The sequence below is a fragment of the Amblyomma americanum genome, chromosome 8, assembly GCF_052857255.1.
Source record: "Amblyomma americanum isolate KBUSLIRL-KWMA chromosome 8, ASM5285725v1, whole genome shotgun sequence".
Lineage (NCBI taxonomy): Eukaryota > Metazoa > Arthropoda > Arachnida > Ixodida > Ixodidae > Amblyomma > Amblyomma americanum.
In genome coordinates, this window is record NC_135504.1 from 58,999,492 (window position 1) to 59,012,341 (window position 12,850).

At 47.4% G+C, this 12,850-nt stretch overlaps 1 protein-coding gene across 1 annotated transcript in view; it reads right to left on the bottom strand.

Annotated features, from left to right (window-relative positions):
* Positions 1 to 10,843, bottom strand: part of LOC144100368 (uncharacterized) — a 51,754-nt gene extending 40,911 nt beyond the window's left edge. The window contains exon 1 of the mRNA XM_077633340.1: positions 10,673 to 10,843. Coding sequence (XP_077489466.1) covers positions 10,673 to 10,742 — 70 coding nt within the window. The 5' untranslated portion in view covers positions 10,743 to 10,843. The remainder of the gene's footprint in view (positions 1 to 10,672) is intronic.
* Between the last annotated feature and the right edge of the window lie 2,007 nt (positions 10,844 to 12,850).

Consider the following 12,850-nt stretch of genomic DNA (forward strand, 5'->3'; position numbering starts at 1 on the left):
GAGCTTACTCTTTTTTTACTCCTTTCTATTTAGAGTGTGGATTGTTCATTGTTGTAGCAAAAGGTAATCTTCCTATGCGTATGACAGTCACAGGTTTAGTAGCCTCACTTCGTGTTGAGTGTGCCCTGGCAGAACTCGGTGTTGCGTGTTTCGATCCATCACTACTGCTTCGTTGTTACGCATGAATATTCCTTTTATACGATCACTTGTAGACGTATCGAATAATCACACAAGTATTCCATTCCTATTCGATTCGGTTCTGTCACAGTTCTATTCGTATTTGGTTTCGTTTGTGGATGTTTAACGCCCCCAAAGCGACTCAGGCTATGAGGAGACGCCGTAGTGAAGGGCTCCAGAAATTTCGACCACCTGGGGTTCTTTAACGTGCGCTGACATCGCACAGTACACGGGCCTCTTGGATTTCGCCTCCATCGAAATTCGACCGCCACGGCCGGGATCGAACCCGCGTCTTTCGGGTCAGCAGCCGAACGCCATAACCAGTCAGCCACGGCGGCGGCCTCTATTCGTATTTGTTTCGGTTTTTACCTGTATTGTTCGTATTTGATCCGGTTTAGAAAAAGTAGTATTCGCACAGCCCTGAAAAGTATTACAATTTACCGATTAGGAAATGACAGTCGCTCATAATGAAGAAAAGTCACAGACTAACCAAACCTAAAAGAATTGCTACAATAAATTCAATTCCCTACTTTAGGTTTAGCGTCCAACTTTTGTCAGTTTATCAGAATGTTTACCAGCTGGAGCAGCTCTGTCCAGCGTTGATTATGTCCCTTCCTTTCTTATTCTTATCAGATGAGTAGTTGTGGTCTGTGGGCCTCATCGCTTTGTTTTTTTTACTGACGGCTCGAGCCGTCAATAAAAATTTGATGCCAGCACTAGCGTTACTTCATAAAGGAGATCTCCTTTATGAAGTAACGCTAGTGTTGGCATCAAATTCCATCTGCCTTCTGGGCTGTCGAAGATGAACACCGCGTATACTAGTTATGTGAAGCACTGGATCGATGTTACGCATGCACGAAGTTAATGCAGTTTCCAACTTTCCAAGCTTCCCTAGTTTCCCTTGTAAAGCTGCTGCGGTGGTGAGTAAGGTGTATCGCATGAAAAATGCAGGGTACAATTACCTGCTAAAACAAGCACTGGGCTGAAGTAAAGTAATTGGTAATGTCCTACACCTAGCGCTAATAAACTAAACACTCGTTTACCGTACTTCACTATTGCTTCTTGAACATGTGAATTATTGGTTTTACGTAACGAAGCATATGCACCGCTTGCACTTATTTCATTTTTGCATGACTGTCGCTTGATGCTTAACTGGTAGGCTGTAACGCTTCCTTTGATAATGAGAAACTGGACGGTTTCAAGATATAGTCAAAGTTTGTCCCTTCGTGCTATATATAAAAAAATGAACCATTACGAAATTAGTTCCCATTGTAAGTCGGGGCAGCTTCCAGAATGTTTTAGAGTCGCTCGCCTGGACGCATGCTTTTAATAATTTTCGTTCCTGTTAACAAGTTTTTCCCATCTTCTCTTCATAACCAAGTTTCGTGTTTGTGTCGGTTTGTGTCGGATAGCAGCCGTTTGTATGTTCTCCTAGTGTCCAAACCCCCGCGTGCTTACTGTGTGAAGCAAAATTGGGTCAGTGAAGCTTAGTCAAGTTATGATTCGCGTCCTTTTCTTGTCAACTAGCGATTTGAAGTAATCGATTTTTGTTTCAGTGAACATATTTCTTTACTTTGGACAGGTCGTCGATTCTGTCTTTTTATGTTTTTGTCACGTTGGCTTTGCACAACACAACCTGGATATAAGGCTTACAAAACACTGTTTTATTTTTAACGAACAGCTGCCTTGATTGACAGAGTGTGACAGTGTTTCCCGTTCCTTCTATCTTCCCTCCTTAATCCCCTCATTCACATCCCCAGTGCAGGGTAGCCAACCGGAAGCCTCTCTGGTTAACATCCCTGCCTTTTCCCCCTCTCCTTATCGATCAATCAATTCCTTTTCTTGAGCTCCACTTCTGTCAGCATTGAACGTGCAACGGGTGGACCACAGTGAGCACGCGTTTTGAACGTTGTCTGCGAACGCGCTGCCCGATATGATCCGCAAATTTGTGCCCATACCGTTTAGGCAATGCAGCATTCATTATAAGGATCCCATCGCATACAGAAGTCCAGTCATGGTGCCGTTACTCCTGGCGTCGTTATTCCTTTAAGCATTCCACGAACCAGCAGTTGTTGGTAATCCGTCGTACCCTCGGTGTAAACACAATCTAACCTGCCCTAGATTGGTGCCGTACGCTCGTAGCCTCGGTGAGCGCGATTGATCCTAACCGGCTTTAAGGATAGCAGGAAAGGCGTGCTGGACTCTGAAGAAACACAGAGCAGGAGTCGCGATACAGAAGGGTGAATGAACCAGCAAAGGTAAGCAACACATTATGCTTGTTGAACGCTTTTGAGAGACAGCTTATTCGCTCTTCGGCGGTTGAAAACTGGTGGCTTGAACGGGATTACCTGCTTGAGCTTCGGCTCGCATTTTGTGTAAATGTCGGTCTAGTTTTAGTTGTCGCCCTTCTCGGGAGGCAGAGTAATTCAGGAGATCAGGAGGGGGGGTATTACAGATTGACTACGTTGCCTTGATCAGCTGCACCGTTTGCTCAAATGCTTCCGTATCTGATCAAATTTCCATTCCTTCCTGTTGGCCGCCGAACTCTAAAATAACCTTATTTACTGCTGTAAACCTTTTATACTTTTGAAATGAAATGCGAAGTGCAATGGAGAAGCAATCACACGGAGTGTATACAGTTTAGGTCCTACCCTTGGGAGAGGCCCCACCAAAAAAAAACACTGTACCAATGTCATGTTGGGTTGCATTTTTTCCTTTCATATGCGTTGCCCAAAAGTAGCCATACTTCCTCAAAAGCTGTTTTCTTCCTTTCTCTCTTTCTCTCTCTCTCTTTCTTTCTTTGATTCTTTCATTCATTCATTCTTTCATTCTTCCTTCCTTCCTTCATTTCTTTGTTTTTTCTTCCTTTTTCTTTCTCTCTTCCTTTATTTTTCCTTCTTTCTTTCTTTCTTTCTCTCCTTCTTTCCTTCTTTCTTCCTTCCTTCTTTCCTTTCTTTCTTCATTTTTTCTTTCTTTCTTTGTTTCTTTACAGTGGCTTCGACATCTCTTCTTGCCAAGGGGCACCCTCATCGGTTCTCCTCGCACGTGCTCGAAGTGCGCGTATAAAAGGACAAAATGCGAATCATCCCGCTTGTTCGTCCATGTCCGTCTCCAACACGACGGTAGCCAGCGGCTGGCATGGCACGCCTTTCTTTGAACTGCCAGATCTTCTTGAGGAGGACCCTGACGGTGAAAACTGCCCGGCGTACTGCGTCGGCATCTGCGTGAGGCTTTCATCTGCCAGCCGTGCACTCTAAACACGAATGGAGTAAAAAGAAAGTAAGCTGTAATCTTGCACACTACTTTTAAAGGGCGGAGTATGCTGGCGAAGCCCTGCGGTAGATTTCCAACAATAAAAACGCGGAATACTCACGGTTGCAAACGGAAACGAACTCCCTCTTAAAAAGCATGCGAAGTTCTAGCAGTTAGGAAGATTTCAATAGCCGAGGTTCCAATCTCCTCTAAATGCTAACCTCAAGACCTCCAGCGCAACGTTTAAAAGCATCCTCCATTTGCTAACTGCATCGAGTTGCTATGATTTATGCTTTGCAGTGGGGATATTCTTCCGTTGCCAAAGAAATCATTCCATATATTTAGCGATCGAAATATACTCTACCTTGGGCAGCACACCGTGCCTCTAAAATGAAGTGCGGTACGGGACAGCTTACTCGTTTTGTATTCCCATTTGGTTTACTCCTGTTTAGAGTGTGGCAGGTTGCAAGGGGCGTTAAGGTCAATTCGCATGACGGACCGTCGGGCCGCAGCCCGTTCGCGGCTTGCGCATCACGTGTTCACACGTTACTTCACACGTTTTCACACGTTACGTGTTCACAAGAGAGAAATTTCAAGTGAGTTTTGCCTAGCAGGATTTAGTGGCAGGCCATAAAGCTGTGAACACTACGTCTGGCAACCAGCCCACTCTTCCCAACGTTTCGACTGCTGTAATAGACAGTTTTAGCGCAGCCGGATAGAGGTGCGGCAAATACGGCAACGCGTTGCAGCCACTACCGCTATCAGGCTTGCCTAGAGCCATTTTCCGTATGGTAGCTGTTGCTGTAATTGCCGTGTTTACCGTACGGTGCGGCTAAAACTGTCTCTGATCCACCGCGGTGGCTCAGTGGCTATGGCGCTCGGCTGCTGACGCGTAAGACGCGGGTTCGATTCCGGCCGCGGCGGTCAAATTTCGATGGAGGGAAAATTCTAGAGGCCCGTGTGCTGTGCGATGTCAGTGCACGTTAAAGATGCCCAGGTGGTCAAAATTATTTCGGAGCCCTCCGCTACGGCGTCCCTGATAGCCTGAGTCGCTTTGAGACTTTAAACCCTCATCTACCATCAACCAACCTCTAATGTCTATCTGACTGTGACCGATTTCCATGGCGCCGTGGCTAATCCGATTAAGCCGTAGTTATTCCGCATTCATCTGCCATCCTTTGTCATTTCACGTTAGCCTGCCCAAGGGGGCCGATCAACGAGGAGATGGAGAGAATCGGTCAAGGGTGAGAATCAGTAGACACCATTGGCTGGAAGGGCTACTAGATGGTGGCATTTGCCGATTCAATCTTGAGTTGTATGCGACTACAGTACGTTCATTGTTGTGGCTATGGGGGCGGTGGGTGGGGGGAAGTTGGAGACGGAATCGGTAGGGCTGAGGGAGCCCACAGCTCGCACGAAAGGTCGTCTCGTTCTCTTTCCTGCTTCCCAGCGTTGCCAATCACTTTAAAACAGTCTGACAGCTTTGGTTCGCCGAGTGCGTATAGTCTGCTTTTTTGGTCCGCCGCGTCCGCTTTCCAGCATCGAACCGCAGACCAGTTTATAGTGACGTATGAACACGTGATGGGCAGGCCGTGGACCGACGGTCTATAACACCAGCTTAAATGAAACACCGGCTATAATAAAACATTGGGTGTAGTAAAACACTGGCTATAATGCAAAATGCGGCAAGTACTTCTATAATGCAACACGGGCGATAGCAATGTGCTAAAGAATCGTAAATGACAAGTGATAATGGTTGAGCTCTTTTGATGATAGTGGCTTAGTGAAGTTACAAGTATCGGTAGTAGGCTGTTTAATGGTAGTACTAAAGAAGAGAAGACCGAGAAGAATGCTTTCGCCTTTGCTCCGCACCAATTTAAGCACGCTGACTACACCAGATTACTACCTGCTTGACTCAAGGCAGTATGTGAATGTGTGTATGGATTGTGGCACTGCAATGGACTGTGTTTCTACTTTGTCTGAATATGTGCATTGATGGTGGCTTCTGGAGTGGACTGTGGTTTGGACTGTGTGGAGTGAACGTGTACATAAATGGTGACTGCGGGAGGGGAATATGTGTTATTATAAGTGACTGTGCGCATAGTGGGGTAGGTCCGACAGGTTTTAGGACATTACTAACATAGAAGTGACGCCACGGTGGAGCAATTGCCGGTAGAATAAGCAAGTCCAATCCCACCTGTGGCATTCAACACCTCAACTCAACTCAACTCAAGCCTGCCGCCGTGACTACTCTCCGGGCATACGCTTCACGCCACCAGCTTTATTTTTTTCCCTGCAGGGACCCATCCAGCGCTAGTTTACCCAACACTTACTAGTGTTGTCCACTTTTGTTGTCCACTTCTGGAGAGCATCACAGGCACTGTTTAAGAAGCAGTGTTCACTGTGTTCTTCTCTTCGCGTCCCGTGGGCGCTACCGCAAACGGTGAAGGAGAACAATCCGGAGTCCCAGTAGACTCCGCGCTGCTGATCGCTTCCTCGGCGTGACTAATCGGCTTGTGGAGGGACGATGCATGGAACGCATTGCCCGGATTAGACACGGCCGTCGCCGCAATCTCCTCGGTAGCTGCCCCTGCTAATCCTTTCCTGCGTCGCTTCTGTGTAACCAGGAACGGCGACACCGGAAGGGAACGTGTCTCAGAGGTCACCGGTGGCCGCTTCGGGCGGTTATTGCTCCTCTGGCGAAATGTGCTCGCAGAAGGAGGAGGAGGAGGAGTGATGTGCGTATCCCCCAAACACCGTTCATCACTGGATGATGACCGTCTTGAGCTCTAGTCGGGGATCAATAACAGTATGATCTTGTTCTTATGTACTTGTTACCCCATTCATTTTGCACGTTTATGCGTTACGTCTTTCGACGTCACGAACAGCTTAGCCGTGCAGGTGCTCTTCGTGAAATAGAAGCTGAGATTGAGTGCTATGACTCCAGAGACAATTGACCACGCAGGTAATTAGACATGGTAGTGACGGATTGCAGGAAAAGTGGCCATAACCTCACTGTTAACTCAAACAACGGTCAGCCTTGTGTCTCTTTTTGAACGAAAAAAATCATTCAAAACTAAAAGGGCTGTATCCTATAATCGCGAAGAAACTAGGCTCACTTGTACTAGCGATCTAATTAAGCCTGCTTCGGCTGCCAGCGTTACTCTCCACCCCTCCCCGGAATTTTCATGGCCGTAATTTCTGGATAGCTGCTAACTTTGCCTCGCGTGAGTCTGCTGAACGAAGGGCGAAAGTGGTGGCACGCACTCATGGCAGCCAAGTTGTGCCGAAAGCGACCAAAGATAAAAATTGCTCATCAAATGTTCTTGTTTTTCGGTTAAAAAAATGTAGAGGGGAGAGGTAGATAGGAGGGAGACTGCATCTAGTGTAGAAAAGAAAAAAAAAACTTTTCCTCCCTCATGAGGCTTGTAACTCGCTGGTAGATATAACTTTGATCTCAGCCTGTATCGTAATAAACGCGATATTCGTTAGGAGCTGCATCATCTTGGCGCCCAGCGGATCTAGAACATCGTTAAAGCTGTTTCTTTAATTTAAGAACAAAATCAATTTGTTTTATTTCTAGCGGGGGTTTACGTCAGCACTCAGACGGCGGCGAAACCACGGCGGCGACACACACACTGCTCTGGCCAGGAAAACAGGCTCTCGCTCTGAGCGATCGCATTGCGGCTAGGCTAATGTACTTCTTCTTCACAAGGCTTCCGGCAGAAAAGGAGCCATCCTGATGGCTCATGGTACCGACAACTCAACCGGGTCGTAGTACGGATTGAGTCGTTGGACATGCACAGTCTCGCGGCCACGTCGGTGGAGATCGGAAGATGGTGTGAGAGGCAGGCTCAGTAATGTAGTTGACTGAGAATGTGCGCTCCACGACGCGGTAGGGGCCATGGTACTTCGAATGAAGTCTCTGGACCAGAGTCTCTGGTCTGTCCAGGTCAGCAGTCTCTCGCTCTGAGCGATGGCATGTGCGTCCAGGGTAATGTCCTTCTTCTTCACATATTTTTCATTGCGCTATAACATCCAAGAGTGTTACTAAGGGAGTAGGTCCAGATGAAAGGGACACTGAGGACAACGCTGTAAAATGTTTTGTTTGTTTGAAATCCGATAGTTCGACATTTTGTGGCTTTGTAGCCCCTTGTCCGGCAGTGAAAGGTGCATTTGTTGCTAAGAGATTTGGATTCGAAGTTGAAAAACTTTTCCCGCCGCTACGTTGCACACTCGGGACTCTCTTATGAGGAAATAGGGGAACAGTGACGTAAAGCGGCGGAAACGGAAATGAGGACTCCGTGATTGCTGGCGGCGAGCGCTGCGCTCCCGCCTAGCTGCAGCCGAAATGAAAAGTACTGCAGGCCGGACACTGAAGGCCTCTGTCAGCCGTCGCCACTTCGTTTACGTTTGCGCCGAACTTATTATGGATCCCGCTCCCGATTCCGGCAACGAAGTTCTCGCAAAGAACTGCGGCCTGCACTTCAGCGACCTCAACCCCACATAGCGGACGATGATTTCAAGGGCTGGGGCGACGGGTCTGGCTAGAAAGTCAGAGCGCCGATGTGTCGGCAGCGTCGCTGTCACCGCCGAGCCACCGTCCAGACTGATGTGTAGAGACTGGTATGTGCGGGCATATTTAAATTCTGTAATAGTCCTCGTAGGGCTGGTTATGCAGCGCAGGGTGTTGGTATGTTGACGGCGCGAACACGCCGAGCTGTGCGCTTGTTAACATGGAGGTACGTGGAACATTAGTTATACACAGCTCTCATTCCAATTGTCGCATTTGCGTGCTGTTGCACGAATTTCGTCTCAGGAGCACTTAGAGAAGCACATGGAGGCACTCTGCTACTCCGCCATTGTGAATCGAGGCGCGTAAAGAAACCACGTGGCCACGCAAAGCGCAGAGCCGCGAAGCACCTAAAAACATAACGAAACTCAGCTGGCCGCCTGTTGCGCTGCCAATTCCTTATAGCTTAGGCCTAGCTGGCCAACGCTGTCTTTCGCAGCAATCGAAACCAGTTGTAGTTCTCGGTTAAGGTATACTCCGAAGCCGACGTGCCTTATAAACTAATGAGTTTAAAATAATATCTTTTCTACAGGTCTTTATTACCTCTTGAATACAACGAAATCAGTAAATAGAGAATAAAGGTTAAAACATAAAAAGCGAGGAACGAGCGACAAGGAAGTGAGAAGTTCCAGGGCGATGTTAGACGAACAAATTTATTGTACGTCATCCCAGCTTGGTTCCAGGCTGGTTAGTGTGACGTAGCGAATGCGTCGACGCGTTTTTCACGTGGTTGAAACGGCTCGACTCGCGAGAACATCTTCTCTTTGCTTAGGCATGCTAACCTTGAAATTCCCGCCCTTATCCCAAAACAATAAAGACCGCGAAAAATGAGAACAGATTTAATTTGTGGTTGTGGATTTATACTTCCTCAAATTAGGGGACGAATGGCGTTTTCCAACTTATAAGTTATCGAGGAAAGTGAAACAGTTAGCCGCAAAGGACGCCCGAGTCCTTCTGGAAGATAATTCACTGGAAATGCTATCTCTAACTGCAAGCCAGCCTAAAGCTCCCACGGTCCTACTGCAGCACTAGAAGATGATGGAACAACTTTTAAGTTTGGTATTAATTTATTGTATGCTCCTGATTGGCAGTTTTATTGCTCTTAGCCACGCTGAAATTATCGCAATTAATTAATCTCAATTATGCAGTAGTTAGGTGCAATTCCTACGAGTTTTTTTTTTAAGTTTTGCAATGTATAGGAGCCAGCAATGACGACATAATATAAGTTCTGTAGTGTTATCGGATGTTTTCGTTGCCTTTGAAATAGAGAACAGGATGTCTTCTGAACGTTTTTCAATGTAACTCAACGCAGGCCGGAGACTGAGCCGGGAGTACTAGTTAGGTAATACTCCCATCAGAACATGTGCTACAAAAGACGTGTGTGCGAAAAGAACTGCACATGACCAATAAGTGCACTGACATTCGTTACATAATCATCCTCAGGCGACGTTTACTCCGCTTACCAATTATTATTATTATTATTAGTGTGCCAATGTCAAAAAGTGCGTGCAACGTTTTCGTTTCCGCGTACTGACAACCTGTTGCGCTTAAATCAATGAAAAGAAACCGCCAGCTCACTTCCAAGGTTTCTCACAATCCATAGTCCTAAAAAAAAAAGAAATTGTTGAGATGAAGCGACGAGGAGTGAAAGCGAAAAGTGCGATATTACTCTTGAACAAAAACAGCGCAAAAATTAACATGCCGTTTTTTTTTCTCGCTGTTCTGGCTGTTTTTTCGAAGGAACAAAATCTTGATGCGACGTCTCAAATTTGTGTTCCAGCAAATTGCCAAACAGTGCGCGTGTTATAATCTTTTGCTCACAAGCCCACGCCAGGGTACTGCAGTAAGGCTTTCCCACGCTGGAGGTTTACTTCACGGCAGAGCCTCTACTAAGGCGAAGCAAGCTTCCAGGCAGTGCTACTACACGACAGCACTATTGTCGAATGCAGCTCAAGAACGCAGCGGCTCTTCCTCGTCAAAGGACCCCCATCCAGCCAATGACGTCAACCGATTCTCATGACTCTGCTAACATGACAATGCAGGGAGTCGTGCCACAATAGTGAGAGGGGTATATCCCCGACCATAAAGGGAACGGATTACCCTCTTTCATCTACCACTCCCTGCACTCTCACGCTAGAAGGGTCATGAGAATCGGCCGACGCCATTGGCTGGAAGAGGGTCCTTCGACGGGAAAAAGTCGCTGCGTTCTTGAGTTGTATCCGACTATAGTTTGTCCTCACTTTCAAGTTCAGCCGCGCTAAAAACGTCAGGAGCGACCTCTTGCCGGTGGTGTAAGCCCCCTGAGTGGCGTAACAAGTGCCGCATCAAGTAAACCCTAAATCGGTACCAGAAACGAAACACAGAACTAGCTGGCTCCGTATACGCGAGGGCGCAGCACGTGAAGTAAGCGCTTCGCTTCTCGGCGCATGCTATCTTCCCCCAGATTCCAGTTTCTCTGGAGGGTTGCGATTGCAGAAGGAGCAGTTGGCAACGTTAAAAGCAAAAGTATTCGCAGAATTGGTCGTTTTACGACCAAGACGGGAAAATAGATGGCTCGTGGCCCCCGTAACTGCCTCACTGAACGGCGGGTGACCTCAACTATCGCGCGGCCGAAAAAGTAGAAGATAGTGTAGACAAGATGGGGCGATGCCTGGTGCCCGTGACACTCACCGGCGGTCAGGAGGAGAAGACCGTAGCTGCACCAGAAGGCCAGCGCCTGCATCATCGTTGGGGATCGCATCTCGAGTAGCGGAGCAGTGCCTCCGGAAGCGTGGTCTCCGTCGTCTTCTCGGTACGACGGCCTTTCGCGAGTCCTTGGCCGTTTGACCCCGCCTCCGTCGCGCCCCGACCTGGCACGACTGCCTTCTCTCCCGCCGATCGTGGCGCGGGTGAGTCGCCTGCTCGCGGCTTGCACCGAAAGGATGCGTCTACGCTCGATTTCTTGTTCAACGTTCTGTGCAGCCACTGAGACGGCTAAGTGGAATTACGGCGGTCACGGCGTTCTGCTTCTGAGCGCAAAGTAACGAGAACGGATCCCGGCCCCGTCGGCAGCGCTTCGATGAAGCCTAAAGAGAAAGCAAATTTGTGTGCATTGCGATCAGCGCGGTTTTTAGAATCATATGGTCGAATTTGAGGCAGAGGTACATTGAGAAGTAAAAAATACCTTGTGCCATGGCGCTCTTTGGCCATAGATGCCTTTGCGCCACGAAAATCCATAATCATCAACGTCATCAATTTAAGGCATAGCCCTCTAGTATGGTCCCCATTTCTTTTGGAATCCATGCAACCCCTCTTTCATCCATTCCCTGACGGCACAGTTCAGGCGCCCACCTATAGAGTAAGGCAGTGGCGGTGCCATTGTTTTTCGCGCAAAACATTATCGTACTTCTTTCAATGCGTCAGCATTAGACGGTACATCTCCCGGGGAAAGAGTGAAGCCCTAGGTGAAGCCCTATAGGAGTGAAGCCCTGCCCACTGGATGCGGATTGTGAGCAAACTGCCGATCATGGCAGGTGGCAGTCAATGCTTTGTCGCGAGAGGTTGCCCGGGAAAAGAAAACTCGGTCTCAAAAGCCAGCCGGTGGCAGCACCTACCATTGCAAAAGCAGCGCCGCATCGCTTAACCGCTGCACCACTGCGCCAGGAGTTGTATGCAGACTCCCAGGGATGTTTTAAGGATATTGTAGAATAATATGAGATATTATAGTCTAATGATACTAAAGGTATATAGATATTAATCTAGGGACATTATAGAAGGCGTATGTGACTGCGCTGAATGGCGCGTGGAACTCTTATAGTCATCCAGACTTTCAATGAGGCTATGTTGAGTACTTGGTTGTTTAGCTTGTCTTGTTGAACTGCACAAAAGCTGGAAAGAAGGCATAAGGCATATACGGCCTCGAAAACAGGAGTGTTCGTGCACCGCATCGTCGGGATACCTTTACTGATGAATCAGTACGTTCGTGTATCAGCTGCACTGGGATCCCCTAGTAGAAAGCAGAGCAAGCTAAATCTGCCATTGGTGCTGTGTAAACAATGAGACCTGCCTCCACCATTGAATCCTTTATTTGTTCGGCGCTCTTGTAGATTCTTCCCATAGGATGCAGTCTAGTATGTACAAGCGTTAATGGCTTTAGTGCCCAGCGGTGTCCTAGGCCACAGGCAGTAGCGCCACAGGTGGATTTTATTGCCCCAAATTTGCACTGTCCGGCGCCAACAGCCCTGTTCGTCTCATAGCAGGTGCCACCATCCTGGCAAACGTTCTTGGAAAAGTTAAATTCGGTTCAAGGTGTCCTGTCGAACCAAGCATATCTACCCAGAGTTGTTGAACCTTTTTCGCCAAGTCGCCTGCAGGTCTCCGGATCGTTATGAATGAAAACTATACGAGTAACAGTTTACCATTGTCCTTCCAAGCGGGAATAAAGCGTACCAGTAGTAATTCCAATGGGTCGAACTAAGGTCTAAAGGAAAGGCTTGAAACTAAATTGGGTGCAGCACAACAAGCTATGGAAAGGAGAATGAGGGGGGTGCTGTTAAGGAGCACAACTCAACCTCGTCCTTTATATGAGGGAGAATGGGGCGTTTGTTTTATTCTATTCTTATTGTAGCGAATAAACTAATTGTACTATCACGCCACAAAGACAAATTCAGTTAAATTCATGCGCTAACTTCTAATGCGCCTTTCAAAGAGAAATGCGCAGTTTCATTTCTGAAATACAAAATTTGAAAACAATAACTCCGGCGTTATATATATATCGTGAAAATTTACCTGAAGAGAGTAAAACGTACGAAACTTTTCTTAGCTCAAGGTCTAAACCACCTAATAGCTTAAATTTTCTTGTGAACAGTC